Source organism: Tiliqua scincoides, chromosome 3, assembly GCF_035046505.1.
Source record: "Tiliqua scincoides isolate rTilSci1 chromosome 3, rTilSci1.hap2, whole genome shotgun sequence".
In the NCBI taxonomy this organism is placed as follows: Eukaryota; Metazoa; Chordata; class Lepidosauria; order Squamata; family Scincidae; genus Tiliqua; species Tiliqua scincoides.
This window is the reverse complement of record NC_089823.1, coordinates 163672976-163690619: the sequence shown is the minus strand read 5'-3', so window position 1 is coordinate 163690619 and position 17644 is coordinate 163672976. Positions and strand designations below refer to the sequence as shown.

At 42.4% G+C, this 17644-nt stretch overlaps 1 protein-coding gene across 1 annotated transcript in view; it reads left to right on the top strand.

Annotated features, from left to right (window-relative positions):
* Positions 1 to 904: 904 nt before the first annotated feature.
* BTAF1 (B-TFIID TATA-box binding protein associated factor 1) overlaps positions 905 to 17644 on the top strand; it is a 71754-nt gene continuing 55014 nt past the window's right edge. Inside the window, exons 1-3 of the mRNA XM_066621901.1 lie at positions 905 to 1150; positions 15297 to 15420; positions 17132 to 17246. Of these exons, the coding sequence (XP_066477998.1) occupies positions 1137 to 1150; positions 15297 to 15420; positions 17132 to 17246 (253 nt within the window). The 5' untranslated portion in view covers positions 905 to 1136. The remainder of the gene's footprint in view (positions 1151 to 15296; positions 15421 to 17131; positions 17247 to 17644) is intronic.

Below are 17644 nucleotides of genomic sequence, written 5' to 3'. Positions count from 1 at the left end.
GTATTGATTTCTATTTTATATGTATATTTTTGTATTTTTTATATTTTTGTATTGTAAGCTGCTTAGAATGCCCATTGGGCAGATTAACAGTCCAATCCTATCCACACTTTCCTGGGAGTAAGCCCCATTGACTAATGGGATTTACTTCTGAGTAGAGGCATAGGATTGGGCTATTAGTGGAGTATGTATGTATGAATAAATATTTATGTCTACTCAAACTTCTAATCAAGGGGGTACTGTTCATCTCTATCTTCCCCTTTGATATTGCAGGATGGAAGAAATAAGAGGGAAAGGGGGGGAGGGGAGTGACTTGTCAAGGATCCTCATGAGGGCAGCCCCATAGAACAATCACTAGGAAGACTGAACAACAGGCGTCCCCTTTCTTTCATTCCATAATGGTAGAAGACAAATGCGACCAACGTGATATGTCATGGCGCAATGCACACTGGGCTTTGTAGTCCCACTACCGCGATCAATGCGTAGACTAGTTCTGCTGCCCGCAACCACACATAAAGGGTCATTCCATTGAAACGGTTTTTTGGGGGGTGATCATGGAATATTATTTGTCTTTGGAGTTAACGCAACCCGCTTTGTTTTATGGACTGAGCATACTAAAGGCGTGAGAGGAAGAAACGAATCGCTTTCCTCCTTGTGGGCGCCACAGCCAGCGAGTTTTTCTTCCTTCCCCTGTTTGGGAGAATGGTACCGCCCGCCACCACCGTCACGCCCAGCCAGCCTCGGCGAACGCAATGGCGGACTGCGATTCAGCCCCTGCTTGGCCCCGCCCCCGCGCTCCTCATCAAAGGAGGCTCGCGATTGGCTGCGGCGCGGCCTTCATGCCAATCAGGAAGCGGCTTCCATGGAGGAAGGGAATAAATACAAGATGGCTGCTCATATAAAGGCAGGCTTCGGGCTTCTCCCTGGTGATGGAGGAATAGGGAGTTTAATCCGTGCGGCCGTTCTCTCGTGTCGCCGTCGCCCGCACAGGCGCCCGCAGGGGGGAGCGCGGCCCGAGCCGCCACCGCACGGAGCCTCCGTCCCGTTGGCGGGACGCAGGGCCTGCCGCCTCCTTCCTGCCAGGACCGTGGCGGCCTGCTCCCCGGCAGGCCGGGCCCTGCTTCCCACTCGCGCGCGCCATGGCCGTCTCCAGGTCAGTGTGGGGCGGGCCGAGGGGGCGGGTGGCCGCGGGAGTCGGCCCGTCGTTGTCGTGTGGGCCGCCTCTGGCTCCCCCCTCAGCGAGGTGGGCCTCGTGAGGCGGCGGTGGCGAGGCTGCGCCTCTGGGCCTGGGGGGGCCGTAGACGTGCAAGCGCAGGGGACTGGGCCCTCTGCGCCGAGGTTAGGGACCTGCCTCGCTTCTCCCTAAGCGGCGGTGGGCCTGTGTGTGGACACGGCCAGCCCCCCCCCCCACTCCTGGTCTTCAGGGTAGTCTTGACCATTAAGAGACTTGAGAACCCTGAAGGAGCGTGGGGGGCCCGGCCATGTCCACACAAGGCCCACCGCCGCTTAGGGAGAAGTGAGGCAGGTACCTAACTTCGGCGCAGAGGGCTGAGCCAGGAGTAGTCCCCCTTCTCCAACTTTTGGAGTCATGTTTTAGTGCCACAGAAGCGAATGAGGAGCCCTTAAGGTAGTCAGGGGTTTTTCTTGCAGGCCTCTTCAGTACAGCACAGTGACTGTCAACCTTTTTCAGCCCATGGCACACTGACAAGGCACTGAAATTGTCAGGGCGCACCCTGCTGTTGGTGGGGGTCACATCCCACAAAGGCCCTGCTAATAAATGTCCACTGCAGTGGTTCTCACGCATTTAGCTCCGGGACCCACTTTTTAGAATCTATCAGGACCCAGCGGGAGTGGCATCATCAAGCACAATCCTAGGCTGCAATCCTACCCATGCTTACCCAGGAGTAAGTATCATTGGTTATCATTGCTAAAAGAATTTACATAGTAGTCTCTTAAAAGTACAGTTCTGTAACATTTCCCCAAATGCAGTCACATACCCTGGTAGCATCAAGTCTAAAATATTAAAAATATTGGAATGAATGGGGACCCAGCTGAAATTGGTTCACGATCCACCTAGTGGGTCCTGACTCACAGTGTGAGAAACACTGATCTATACCAGTGTTTCTCACATTGTGGGTTGGGACCCACTAAGTGGATTGTAAGCCAATTTCAGCTGGGTCCCCATTCATTTCAATATTTTATTTTTAGTATATTAGACTTGACGCTCTCATAATATGTGACTGCATTTGGAGAAATGTTACAGATGTGTACTTTTAACAGGCTACTGTGTATATGCTTTTAGCAATGATAGTAAAAGGAACTTTACTCCTTGGTAAGTGTGGAAGGATTGCAGCCTAGGATTGTTAAAAATTTTCCTGCTTGATGACATAACTTCCAGTGGGTCCTGACAGATTGTAAATCTAAAAAGTGGGCCCTGGTGCTAAAAGTTTGAGAACCACTGGTCTACAGCCATACTCCCCTGAATGCGCCAGGTCTTGTCTTATATTCTTAATAAATGATCCTCCTCCAAACTCCCAAGGTGCACCTGCTGACCATTCGCGACAGTGTGTCATGGCACAGTGGTTGAAAATGGTTGGTATATAAAGTGTGCACATAGACTTCAGTTTAAATAAAGAAGCGCTTGGTATCCCTCTGCCCCTTTCTTTTCTAAAGCCCATGCTTTAAGTGAGTGCTTTGAACTGAAATGTCTTAGACTGTAATTATACTACATTTCTATACTAAGGGGTTTGCTGCGCATTCCTCTCAGTTATTAGTACATGCTGCTCACTTGTCTGCTTATGTATTTTGTAGTCCATCCAACTGTCAGGATTACACTTATGAATGGGAATTTTTTTCCTAATTTTTGTCTGTCAGTGTTCTTTATGTAATATTCATTATAGTAGCTATGCTAAGTGTAAGCTAAGAAATAGAATTCAAGAGTTGTTTCAAAGTGGACCTTTATCATGATGTGCAACTTGCTCTCTAACACAATTTGTAATATAGTATATGAATTCTTTTTAAGAGAGGTGTGCAAAGCTTGGTGCCTGACAGACAGCTACATTATAAGTTAATATGCTGTGTCCAGTCTTGTAGAAGTTGTTAGATTCCATTAAAACCCCCTTTTGTATGTGCCTTCTACATTTTTATAGTACTTTTGGTGAAAGATAATTGCTTGAGGAACACTGGTAATAGTACAGTATTTTGAAACAGTTGAGCATCTCTGTGTGTGAGATCTCTTACTCCTAAGATAAGACTCCTGTAGATAAGAAACTAGTTACAATGCTAACCATGCTCACTAAAGAGTAAGTTTCATTGAACATTCAGCTACCATGTCTGAGTAGCGTATTAATCATTGTGCCATTTAAAAGCACAGTGATCTGGTTGAAATGCTATGTTGAATTACAGCAGGGGTCTCCGAACCTTGACCCAGTGGCCAGATGTGGCCCATGGCAAGCCTCGGGTTGAGCCTCCGTTTGCCTGAAGATAACATCTGAAGGTCGCCAGTTCGAAGCCACCGGCACCGTGAATGGCGAGACCTTGAGGCAGCTGACAAGCCTAGCCAAGTTATTCCACCTGCTCTTGGAGAGATGAAGGAGCTGCTTGTCAGCCTGTGTGGGAGGAATCTGGAGGCCAGAAAGTGATAACAGACCATAACAGATCCATCTGAAATGTTGTGCAGTTCTTGAAAGACAGAACCTTTCTTCAATTGTAAAAATCCCTATGGGGATTTAGAATAGCCTGCCTATGTAAACCGCCTTGAATTAAAGTCTAAGGAGAAATCTGATGACCAAGAAAGGCGGTATATAAATGCCTGTATTATTATTATTATTATTATTATTATTATTATTATTATTATTATTATTATTATTATTATTTATCTGACCTGTGACCAGCCTCTGGTCCCCTAAGAGTCTCTGGCCCACTCAACTGAACATGACCGGAGCTGTGCATTGGACACATCTGGACAGTGCTCTCAGAACACCTTCTAAAGGTCTAAAAACATCACTTCCTGGTTTCCCAAAAAACCGGAAGTAACTTTTTATGTCCTCTGAAGGCTTACAAGGCTTTCTGAGGGTCAGGGAGGCCTACCCCAGGCCTCAGAACATGTGCCAGGTGTATATTTACATAAGCTGCTTGGGAGGTGGGGGGAATGGGGGTCCATTTGAGGTGTGCTTTATTTCTGTGGTGTGTATTGTGTGTGTAAAATTTAAATTTTTAATTTTTATCCTTTTTCCAGCCCTCAGTGCCATGCCAGATGTTTGATACAGCTCTCTATCTGAAAAGTTTGGAAACCCCTGAATTACAGTATAGTCTAGCATAGATTGTGAACCTTGAGCTTCTATGCTCTTTCACATGAAAGAGGAGGAAGATCTGAACATTTGTTCTTAGTTTTGAACAAACCAGGATTTTCTGGCTTTGGGGATCACAGCAAATCTTGTCCTGTTTAGACTACAAACAGGACAAAGTTGAAAATTTCCCTCCTCTATACTTGAAGGTGGGAACATGTGGTCCTGAGGGTCATAATTATCTTGCTAAACAATGGTTTAGCATGACCTCTGAACTGAGCCAATGGGTTACGAGAAGTTTATATAGCTGTAGAAGTCAGAACTTTCTGTCTTGGGAGTTTTCTATAATTTAGGGCACAATCCTAACCAGGTCTACTCAGAAGTTAGCCCTATTTTGTTCAGTGGGGCTTACTCTCAGGATAGTGTGGTTAGGCTTGCAGCTTTAGTTTCTCTTCTGTTAATCAGCCCTGCTGTACCTTAGTTACCCTTTCTTGTTGACTTACTGAAAAAACTTCTGTTGCTGGATGTGATCTGTAAATTTGAATTGTCTTGTCTTGTAGTAATTTAAGTGAGCTTTTGTCATTGATTCATTTCTGTTCAATTGCAGAAATATCAACTTATCTTTTGAATAATTGTTATGCTGGAGTTCATGACAGAGTTATAGCATAATATGAGGAGGGCTGTAAATCACTGGCAGTGTGTGTCCTTCACATGCAAAAGGGTTCAATCAGTAGCATCTTTATTTAAAAGATTCCTAGTAGCAAGGTTGAGAAAGACCTGAGGTTTTAGAAGCCAGCTTCTCCTTGAAGTATACTGTACTAGATGAGATGCATAAGACAGCTTCCAAATAAGGTCCCAGAAAGTAAAAAAACAAGGTGAGATTTTATAGTTGACTTGGAGCAGAATGTGCCAAAGTCATTATTTCCAAAATAACTGAGTTAACTGTAATACTCTTAAAGTTTTAAAGCCATGCACTATGTGACTATACACTAAATGTTGTATCTGAGTAGAGAATATTTTTCTTTCCAACTACCACTTGTCACCAAGTAGAACATTTTGGAATGCTTGAGAGATTGTTACGTTCATTGCACTACAGTTTATCTGTTATGAACCAACATTCAACAGCACAGGAATGTTTATCAAAATGCTGAAAAAACCAGTAGTTAATTCAAGAGTAGTATTTCATTTTATTACAGATAGAGAAATTAAGCTAAGAGGTAGTAACACCCAAGATAACCCAAAAGTCTATGCCTGTGTTTAAGATTGGAACCAAGTCTAGTTCTGTAACCATGCCATGCACTGGCTCTTTGTGAATGATTCCTACAGTATTGAATCACGTTTCAAAAACTCAGTGATGTTTCGATATGTGCCTCCAGATGCTAGGAAATGGTAATTACAGTACTTCTTTTAGTTCTTATCTGGCAGTTGGGGAGCAGGTTGATTCTCAACCAATGCGCTGCTGTAGGTACTGCTGGAATCCATGTGTCATTCATGACATCCTTCCACTCTTGACGATTGTTGGCAATATTTCTAGCCTCATCTATAGCCTATCACTGGTTCTTTAGATCTTCCTCAATGTGTTTGAGCCATGTTTTCTTTGATGCTGCCTGTTGAACCCTCCAGTATGGAAGTCACTCTAACCTGCCGGCTACTCTGTGGCAACCAACTGGTGTTCATTCTGTCAATGTGGCCAAACCATTACAGTCTGTTTTTGGATTTGTACTTTTACTGATGGTTGATAGTGCATACTACTTAGATGTAGCAAGCATGGTTAAAACAAATACCTTGATTGAGATTTTCAGTACTCCTGGCAAGCACTAATTGTATGTAGGCAATATAAAAGTTGGCAGTCAACATAAAATATACTTATATATTTATAAGTATAAATAAAATATATGAAATTATATACTATATATATAATATATATAAACTTTTATATTATGTAATATATAATGTATATATACTTATATATTATACATATTATATATAATATATTATACTTATGTATATATACTTATATATTTCATAGATAAGACTATTTCATTTGAATTGTGTGTGTGTGTAATATTTGTTCCTATTAAAAATGTGCACATAACCCTCAAGTTTGTGGGTTAAAGATAAAAATCCTTGGAGGTGGGTAGAGTTAAATTGCATGTCATTGCAGAGTTAAAACACCTTTATGTTGAATTCTTATTCTGGGATTATTCAGAATTATGCTGAATAAAGGTAGGGTCACTTTATCGATATTCTCATATAGCAGAATTCTTTCCTTTAGAATTGGAACCTGGTCTTGGGACTGCATAGTTTCTACATATATCAGAAAAAAAAGCAATAGAAGAACCTTATCACCTATAGCAGGGCTCGGCAACCTTAAACACTCAAAGAGCCATTTGGACCCGTTTTCCCGAGGAAAAATACCTCAGGAGCCACAAAACCCTTTTGACATCTAAAATGAAGATGATACTGCATATATAGTTTTTTTTACCTTTATGCTCTTATAGTTCCCGTTTTTATAATGTAGCCCCCTCTTGTAGCTTTTAGTTAGTTTTGTCATACATTCTTATCCTGTGTTTTTAGATGCCTGGTCCTCTATGGTGTTTTGCCTGATTCCAAGGCCATTCTCTGCCTGGAGAATTATGCCCACTTTAAGCAAATTAGCTCCCCTTCTTTCCCCCAACAAATGACCCTGGTTCTGCCCTACAGTCCTGCTGGACCCCACCTCCAGGGTAGCTCGCCTGTTCAACCTGCAGAGATCTTCTCTCCTGCCAGCAGCCTCCCACCACTACAGCAGACCCTGGGTCATCAGCAGGTCTTGGGCACAGCAGCCACACTTCAAACTCCAATGTCTCCAGCAGTCCCTTAGTCACAAAGTCAGAGTATCCAGGGCAGAGTCCGAAGTCAATAAGCTAAGTCACAGTCAAATCAGTCACAGTATCCAAGTCAAAGTCAATAAGCCCAGTCAGTCTCCCCCTCCCCCTCCCTCCAACCTGCACTCCTTCTCCAACCCACACCCCCTTCCTGCCTCAGGCGCTCCTTATATCCCTGAGGGCCCCATTGCCTTCAAGTGGCTGCAGCTGTGCAGCACACTCTGCTGGATGCTCAGGCCTTACCCTTAAAGGGGCCACTGCTGACACCACATCTACCTCCTCACCAGATATTCCAGGATTCCAATACATATGGCGGTTATGACATCTGCTTATCTTACATGGATACTAAAGAACTGCCCCCACCTTCCAGAGGCACCCTGCTGGAAGGAAAAGCAAAATTGAAAAGGGAAACCAATGTGGGACAGGTGGGGGTGAAGGGAGAGGAGGGCAGTGAGCTCAGGGGGTGGAGGGAAGCAGCCTGCCCTCCCAACACAGGTGCCTCCTGTTACCCCCTTTGCCACTTTCACCGGGAGGAGCTGCAGCAGACAGCTGAAAGAGCCGCATGCGGCTCTAGAGCCGCAGGTTGCCGACCCCTGACCTATAGTAAGATAAAAGCCAGAATAATCGAACCATGTATAAGTCTGAAGAAATGATGTGGGAGTTTGAGAATCTTAACAGTAAAAAAAGACAGGAAACTTGTCATTTTGAATGGCTTGTGGTCAAAAGAAGGAAATTGGTGAATACGATTGGTATTTGCCAGACAAAAATCTGAGTGGTTGGAGACCTGTTAGAGCTGAAATATTCATTCTGGTGTTGTCAAGTCTTTGAGTGTTTCAGTTTCATTCTGTTGGTTGTAAGTATCAAGAAAAAATCCTCACAGTACTGTACTTATTGATGGTGAAAAGAAGATGGACAGTCCTTGGTGGTGCTATAGAAAACAATAAATGTAATATGTCACAAACTAACTTAAATACGTCATCTTAGTTTCCTCCCCAAACATTTCATGTAAGGGGCATTTTATACTTCATGAAGGTGTAAACATGGGTTTGTCACAGGATCATTTCTCAACAATATGCAGCCAGCCATGAATCCCTAATGGGAGTTAGCATTCTCATGCAGATGAAGCAGCATTTTTGGTCTTAATGAGAACCTTAATATCAGCCTGTTATCACCTTTACTTTTCTGACTTGGCTGGTTCCAGCATGGGGAGGGATGATGCCAGGACATCCTGAGAAATCTGCTACAGCAGTCTTGGACAGCAGAAATCCTGGAAAATGAGTTCTTATTAAGTAGTCTAAGTATTGAATGTAATGGAGCCTGTCAGCAGGAGTGCAGAGTGGCCCAAAATTCAGAATGAGTTTAGAAATACTCTGATCTATTTTCTGATTTAAGCAAAATCAATTTCAGATGAACCCACTCAGAATTGAGGTTGCAAAAGGGCTTACCCTGTTGTTGGTATTTTTACACTAAAGTACCTTCCACTTGCAGATCCATCTGCAAGAGGGATCTGAAGGCCTTAGGAGTGGACCTCAACAAGTGGGAAACCCTGGCCTCTGAGCGGCCCGCTTGGAAGCAGGCTGTGCAGCATGGCCTTTCCCAGTTTGAAGAGACACTTGGCCAACAGTCTGAGGCTAAGAGGCAAAGAAGGAAGGCCCATAGCCAGGGAGACAGACCAGGGACAGACTGCACTTGCTCCCAGTGTGGAAGGGATTGTCACTTCCGAATTGGCCTTTTCAGCCACACTAGACGCTGTTCCAGAACGACGTTTCAGAGCGCGTTACCATAGTCTTTTGAGACTGAAGGTTGCCAACAACCTTCCACTAAATTACATTCATGTGGAAAATGATCTCATTTACATTCTTTCTATCTTTTCCTGTATCTCTCATCTCCTAACAGAGAGAAATATTTGAAAAAATAATTTCCTTGAATAGAAATTTAATTTTTAAAAAAGACCACAATTAACTAGTCCAATAGTTCCCAAAGTGTGCACCATGGAAAACAATCGGGGTCTCTATGGAAATCTTTTAGTTAATAATATACAGTGGGTCTTTGGTATCCTCAGGGGATCTATACCAGGATTGCCCACGGATACCAAAATCCAGTTAATAACATCCGCAGAAGACTGCTGCAGTGCTGCAAGACTTACTTGGAGGCTGAACCTTGTCCTTTGGAGGTTGTGCGCAGGCCTTCCAGCTTCCTCAGAATGCCCCCTGGATGCAACCAGAAGGTTTCCGTTGCATCTGGAAGGACTTCTGAGGTGCAGGAAGGTTGCATATGGCTTCCCATGCCTCTGAACACCTCTCTGATGTGACTGGAAGTCACCAGCATGAACTGAAAGTGGCTTTTGGTCACACCGAGGAGGCCCTCTGCGGTGCAAGCTTGGCGTCCGTGGCTGCCGAGTGCAGATAAGAAGGGTCCACAGTACTAGATGCTATAGAGTCTATTATACAGGCCTGCCTGCTTCACTGCCTGTTGATTCTTCTTCCACTGAAGAAATTCAGTGAAGGAAGGATCAACAGGCAAATGATGCAGGCATCTTCCCTTTTCTTGCTGGCTGCTAGGATGAATAGAATAGCCCCTCCACATCAGTGCCTTACCTCCATTGTGAATGCGGATTCACATTAGTATAGATCAGCCCCATTGATTATGTTGTTAAAAGCATATGCATCGTAGCCAGTTAAAAGTATGTAACAAACGTTTCCCCCAAGGCAGTTGCATATCATATCAAGACCAATGTATTAAAATACACATTGAAATGGATGGGTTCCCACCTGAAATTGGCTCGTGACCCTCTAGTGTGTCCCAACCCACAGTTTGAGAAAAACTGATGGATAGAATTGGAAAGGTATGCTCTGCATTCTATTTTCTATATTATCATTGCTTAATTTGTTTTTAAAACTAATATTCCTTTTTGGGGAGATAGTTCATGTCTAAAACATAGTGGGAAGTCTGGAAACCAATCTGTTCATAAGCCTGCTTTGTACTCATTGGTTTTTCTCTTGTTTCAATCTGCTGTGCAGTGCAGTCAGTGCCCTCCACCAGGTAGTCTCCCCAAGCCTTCTGTGGAAGGGAGGGCAGCATCCTAATCTTGCCATGGGCTGTGCTCTTGGCTTCACTGCTGCTTAATATAAGCATGGAAAATCCACTTTAGGGCTCATTTTAGGAATATAAACATTGTAATGCTATCACCTCTGTGGACCAAGAGCATTAATTTTTATTAAGGAGCATTTTAGGGTTTTCTGGCAAAACAGCTGGTAAAAATCAGCTTTTACCATACTTGTGGCTTCTGCACCCAGACTAACTCTTAACTGCCAGATCCACTTTCTCTCTCTGGTTCACCTTGGCTTTCTTATGCAAACAGTAATTACTGCCACTAGTCCCTTGAATATACATCTTAAAGGTTCAGTCAGGAAATACTAATCAAGTATATAAAGTAAGCTTATTTAGAACAAGATAGCTAAACAAAATGAGAGCAAAGCCCTTGTGCAAAGGAAAAGATAAGGCGTAAGATACAGCAATTAAAATAAATTCTATCTAGTCTGACTCCCTGATACCTGGCTTCTAAGATGGGTCTGTGGCAATCTGCCTATGGTGTGGTCAAGACAACTTCCCGTGGACTCCTGCCTGGCCTGCGGTGAATCCATGATGCTCCCTTGACAGCAGGCAAGATGGAACATAGGGAAGGAAGAGGAGAGCCATGAGACTTCATGCATCCTCTGTTTATACCATTTTTTACAGAGCTTCTTAACAAAGAAATTGGTTCACTACTTAAGCTATGTGCCAGCCTCTCATAGACACCTTTTGAGGTTTCCTTTCCCAAAGTTAGATTTGTACCTTTCAGGCTCTGTCCAGATAGTTTTAAGATGTTTGTCCTTCTGCCTATTGTTGATTCCTTATCTCCAGAGGCACCATCCAGGATCCTCTTTTACAGCATCCTTGCTGAGCTGAAAGGAGCTACTCTGCCATTTGTCTCCCACCATAAAAATGTGCATCTTAATACTGTCAGAAAGAGCTGGGGCCAGTGGTTTCTCCCCAGGTAGCATCCTGTGCCCACATCCCCCATAATTTCTGATGTTTTCTTACACTCTGAACCCAAAATTCCAGTTTACCATCCCCCTAATGCAGGGGTGTCCAAAGTTTTTGGCAGGAGGGCCACATTGTCTGTCTGACACTGTGTTGGGGGCAGGGGAAAAAGAATCAATTTACATTTCAAATTTGAATAAATTTACATAAGTTTACATAAATGAATATATTAAAGATGAACTTATACGAATGAATGAAGGTCTTACAATAGCTCAAGGCCTATAAAAGGCCTTGCACAAAGCAAGGCTGGCCTTTCCTTTGCTGCTGCTACTGCATCACAGATGTGAAACAACAAGCAGTGGAGGGAGCCCTCATCCCACAACTCACGCAAGAGATCAAACAGTCGCCCTCACTCTGAGAGCAGTTGCATCGGGCCAGTATGGGCTTCAACAAATCTCTGGAGAACTAGAGGGTCATTGGAAACCGGGGGCTCCCTGAGGGCCGCATTGAGAGGCCTTGAGGGCCGCAAGTGGCCTCAGGCCGGGGTTTGGGCACCCCTGCTGTAATGTAACTGGCCCACCTCACCCCAGCAGTGCCTTTTCTAGTAGCTATCTGCTGGTGTTGCATCTTTTTAGATTGTGAGCCCTTTTGGGACAGGGAACGATTAGTTTTTGTTTTTTTTTTCTGTAAACCGCTTTGTGAACTTTTTGTTGAAAAGCAGTATATAAATACTGATAATAATAATAATATAATATAATAATATTAAAAATACCAACAAATCCCCACTTCACTACACACATAGCTGTAAGAAAGGGTGCTTCTAAACATATAAAGAGTGCCTCTCTCTTAGGTGCACTGTAAAGGGGAGCCATGTCCAATAGCCAGTAGGAGAAGGAAACCATGGGTTGAACAAGTTTTGGAACCACTGAACTAGTCCCAAATACAGTGGAAGTGGGTGGGAACGTAACACATTTCTGTTTATGTGTATGCTTTGTTGTAGATTGAGTAATTCTTCTTTTGAAACGGCAAGGGAATATATTCTCCATCCGTATTTTAAGGCAATATTTCTCAAACTTCATCATAGTGAGTCTCTCACAATTAAGGAATAGTTTGTACCCCTCCTCAACTGTAATAGATAACTGAATAGTCTTTGTCACAGCTCAGTTTCAGGAGAGAGATTGCACTGCTAACTTTTATACAGTTGGAACCTCGGTATCTGTGGGGGATCAGTTCTTGGATCCCTCACAGATACAGAAAATCACAGATAGACAAATCCATTATTTTCTGCCCCTTTTGCCCATTCAGAGGGCTTTCTGAAGCCTGCAGAGGCAGCGTGTGTCCACCCGCAGCCTCTGCAGGCTTCAGACAGGCTCCTAGAACTAAAAAAACATGACTTCCAGTTTCTCGAAGAAGCTTCCCCAGGCCTCAGAATGCCTTAAATGGCATTAAAGCATCATTTCCATTTTTTCCAAATTGTCCATGAGGTAGATCTTGGTCTGATTCAGCAAGGCACTTCTGAAATTTGTTAGCATTAACATGAGTATGGATGTGCAGTTGCTTAACAGGTCAGGTGCAGCAGTGCTTTGCACTTTTGTCTAGTTAGGGACTAGAGCATGGATGAAAGTAAAAAATTGGTGAATGTCAAAGCATAGCCTTACTTAGCTTGCTAATTTATTTTGGTCAGTGAAAAACATAACACACAAGGATATGTGTAAAACCAAAACAAACATAAGATTGTCAACCAATGTTGGGGAAGGGTGGGTGAAGTCAAATAAAAGAAAAAAGTGGACAAAACTTGAAATGTGGTTATAACTAAAAGAGCAAATGTGGTTGAAAGAGCAAAGTGACGAATGTCAAATAGATAAAATTCAAGAGATTGTTGTATACCTAAACTTTTCAGATAGAGCGTACCCTTGGTTTTATAAAGTTAAAACATGTTGGTGGACCATGGGGGTTTTAAATAAAACAAACACAAACCACATAAGTTTGAAGTCATTCCCTCCCCCAGGTAGACCCCTAGTGGGAATAGGAAATGTTCACCAAAATGCGGCATTCCTGAAATATGATTAAAACTACAAGACTGGCGATTTGGATATTCCTTTACATACAACTGACATGTCTTCAGATGAATTCCAGGAAATATGCTATCATCAGTATGATGGTGCTGAGCACTATGTATTCTGAGTGATCTTGCTGCAAGAATCACATTTTGACTTGAGAAAAATCCAGGAAGCCCACCTCCCTCAATGCATACTGTTTTAAGAAATTATGAATACTTGAGCTCTTACTGCAAGAAAGATTTGGTATTAAGATGTCCAGATTCACTGGTTTGAAGACCTGTTGTCTCCTATCACCATCTTGTCAGCTGTAAGGGATGTAGTACTGCCCTGACTGCAGCCAATTCTATGCCTTGCCCTCAGTTTTTCTGTTGAAACGCTGAAATTGTGGTGATGCCAGAAATGCCTTGTGTGGGAGGTAAGAACTAAAGTGAGCTGGGTTGGGGAGTGTAATAGGTTTGAGGTGCAGGAAGAGCCATGGAAGTGTGCACTGCAAGCATTGCCTCCTATGACTCTGCTGGGAAAATCCTGCAGCCTTGGTTATGATGTGAGGAAATTGAAACTGGGTAAGACTGGAATGATAAAGTAGTGCAGGTATCAAACTAGAGTTCTAACCCATGAATTGCTTTAGCTGCTGGTTGAAGCAGCAAACTTTAACTCCTTGTAAGAAGTGTGAAATACGTACTATGTATGGATCAACTAAAGCTGCACTCCTAAGTGCACCCATTAGAAAGTAAGCCCCATTGAACTTGTTGGGAGTTATGTCTGAATAAATACGTTTAGGATTGTGCTGCACATTATAAAATGCAGTTAGGACTTACTGTGATCATGCTTTCAGTATCATGCTTCCAGATGGGGATTGCTAGAAACATATTACAGGTGTGCCGCTTAACGACCAGGATAGGTTGTCTGATCCCCATTGTTAAGCAATTTAGGTCATTAAGTGAGCATTCAGTCCAATCTATTACCTTTGTGGTGTCAGTAGACACTTCTTGCCAGACACTAGCTGGCTGCACAAGCTACTGGAGATTGCCCCTTCTTTGCATTAAGAGACTCTCTGCTGAGTAAACAGACACTCTGCTGCAGGCTATGGGAGACACAATAGCCTCATTAAGAGCATCTTTATTGTGCTTTGACCACTGTCATTTATGCAATCCATTGTTAAGCGAATGGTTGTTAAGCAGCACAGGGCTGTACTCTATATTAAGAATCTGTTTTTATTTAATATTGCATTTGTCCAGTGCTGATTGGGTCATATGGTATATGCAATTTAATGTTATCATAAAGTTGTATTTTGACTGTTATTCAGGTCTGTTTTCACAGAAAAAGTGACCTTTTTGTTACTTGTACTGGCCATTTAAAACTAGAATAGTTTAAACTAGAAAACAAGCCTGTGCTTTGTCTGAGCGCTATATGCTTAGCTATATTTTAACTAAATATTTAAGAAACTTTCTACTTCAATTGAATCTAACTTGGCTCTGTCATAGTAAATAGATTGGCTGTTGCTGATTGAATACATGAATATGAATAAAGTGTGTCTACTATGACTTGGCTTCTTAGCGTTTGTACTGCATACAAAAAAGTGAGAATCAGTCATTAATTAGAGAAATTGCAGCAAACATGAAGAAAACTACTTGCTCTGCATAGTAAGATACTGGGTGGCTGGTCAGATTTTGGATTCTTGCATAATTTCAGTTTCAGGATAAAGCTAGGATAACTGAAGTATATTCAACAAAGAAAGCAAGATGACATGCTGTATTGCAAGTCATCCTGAATATTCAAGAACTGGATGGTCATGTGATTGTGCTTTCCCCATTGCAGCATTAGTGAAACAATTGAACCCAAGCCACTGATCAGTTCCATAGTATTTTCCTAAGGAATTTAACATCATGATAAATACAGTTGGTGCAAGGCACTGTAATGAGCAAATCGTATAGACAGAGCTGTAGCCATTGACTAGTCTTATGATATTCAGAATGTTGTTAAAGTGGTCTCAAACTGTATAGAGTCAGGATTAAAATGTTAGTTAAATATTCACATTATCTTCATTTTGTCATCCATGCTAGGCTTGATCGTCTCTTTATCTTACTGGACACTGGTACAACACCCGTAACTAGGAAAGCAGCTGCGCAACAACTTGGGGAGGTTGTGAAACTTCATCCACATGAACTAAACAATCTCTTGGCTAAAGTAAGCATTTTGTTGAGTGTTCAGCCAAATAAGTAATCTTTAATCTATTTTTGACTCCAAAGTGAATTTTTACAACATTCTATCCTTTGTGATGTTTCTGATTTAGAGCACCACTTGAATAATCCCTAATTCCATATCTTGATTATCTGCATAGGAGCTACTCACCATGATACTGCTCCAAAAATACTTGGGTGTGTGTACTTTTGATATCAGCAGAGTGGCTAACTGCCTAAATCCTTGAGATACATACAGCACAGTCCTGACCAACTTTCCAGCTCCAAGGTAAGGGAACAAACATTCCCTTACTTTGACAAGGCCTCCATGACTGCTGCCCAACTGCAGGATGCAGCACATGGCCCAATGGCACAGCTATATCAGTGCGGGGAAAGTTGGTTAGGATTTGGACCATAGTGAAGTGGTTCTGGTGTTATACCATACCTTGGTTTAAATTATGTGATGAGCCTGAGTGAACATCAGGTTCATGTAGTTCCTCTCCATCTTGTGTGTGGTGATTCTTTCAAGCTTTTTTGTTTGAGGCAAGCTATACTTGGTATTTCATCAAAATATGCAAACCAGAAGCAAGAATTTGGTTTGCAAACCAGAAGCAAGAATCAGGATTCTAATTTTATTGAATCTGGACCAACTCGCTGGTTTCCTTTGTACAGGGTGACCAGATGCCCTCTTTTCCAGGACATGTCCTCTTTTTTTAGCTTCGCGTCCTGGAAAAGAACTTTAATGTCCTCCTTTTCCCTGTGAATATAGCCTTCTTATAGTTAATAAATTATATGTAATATCGTTTTAAATTCAATAATAAGTAATGTAGTGTTTAACCATATGAAATCAATATGCAAGTGTTTTTAGCTTTTGCCATGTCCTACATTTTGGGGTGCTCTGCCCTCTTTTGCTGTTACAACATCTGGTCACCCTGCTTTTTGGACATTCCGGTGCTGCAAATTTTTGTCAAAGGTATGTGAGGGCAGGGCATATTTGTAGACTTACTGCAAGGGACATTTAGCTTAATAACAGGATCAAGAACAACAATAAAAAGTCACCCAAATACAAAAACAGTTGCACGGATCAGTAGTGTTCTGATTGCTTTGGTGAGCTGAAACTTGAAAGTTATTTCTATGCAGTTTAAAAATATATAAATCCCTTACCTTGAAAAGATTTATTTATCATGTCAGCTGCACTGCTTGGTAGTGTTCCTATCTTTTGGTTCTTAGAGTTGCTCATCTTCTATGACATTATTGCCTCTGTCCTCTTTGAAATTAAGGGTTCATCTGAATATTGTGTTTTGTAGAAACAGATGCTTTTAGCAGGTCTGTTGAGCTGAGATGTAGAGAACCTTATGCTGCTGAGCTCTTTTTGTATAAAAATGACACTAGGTTTTGTAATATCAGGTCCTCGGTAACTAACCCCTGAAGCTATATTTTAAAAAAGCAATCTTGACTCCTGAAGTTCAAAAATCTGCATTTTTAAAAAACCATTGAAATGAGACTACTACTTAGTACTCTGATACCCAAAACTGTTTAATCTTGGCAGGCTACTGGGGATGCTTCAGGCTGTCTGCAGTACATTTTATAAAGGTGACCTGTGCCCTTGCTGTTCTCATTTTTCAGCTACTAGTTTTTAACATCATACTTTATAAGACAGAATAAAATGTCCACTGCTTTAAGATATGGAACATAACACATAATTGAACTTCTTACAGGTATTAATACACTTGAGGAGTACAAATTGGGATACTCGGATTGCAGCTGGGCAAGCTGTGGAAGCAATAGTGAAAAATGTACCAGAATGGAATCCAACTCCAAGACCAAAACAAGGTGCTTGAAAAATATATAGAATTACTATGAAGTACATGGGGTCCCCGTACACACAGATTCACTTATCAAAGAATTGGGTCCAAGGGACCCACCACTCCCTCCAGAGATGAGGGGTGCTCTGCTCCCCTCATCTCTGAAGGGCCCTCAGAGCCCAGCAGATGTCACGCATGTCCATCCGCGGCCTCTGCTAGGGTCAGACTGAGCCATAGAGTAAATAAAAGTAACCTCTGGTTTCATGAAAGAATGGAAGTGATGTTTAATGCCTTAGAGCGCTGTTTCTCAAACTGTGGGTTGGAACCCACTAGGTGGGTCATGAGCAAATTTCAGGTGGGTCCCCAATCATTTCGATATTTTTAGCATAACACTTGATACCAACATGGTATGTGACTGCATTTGGG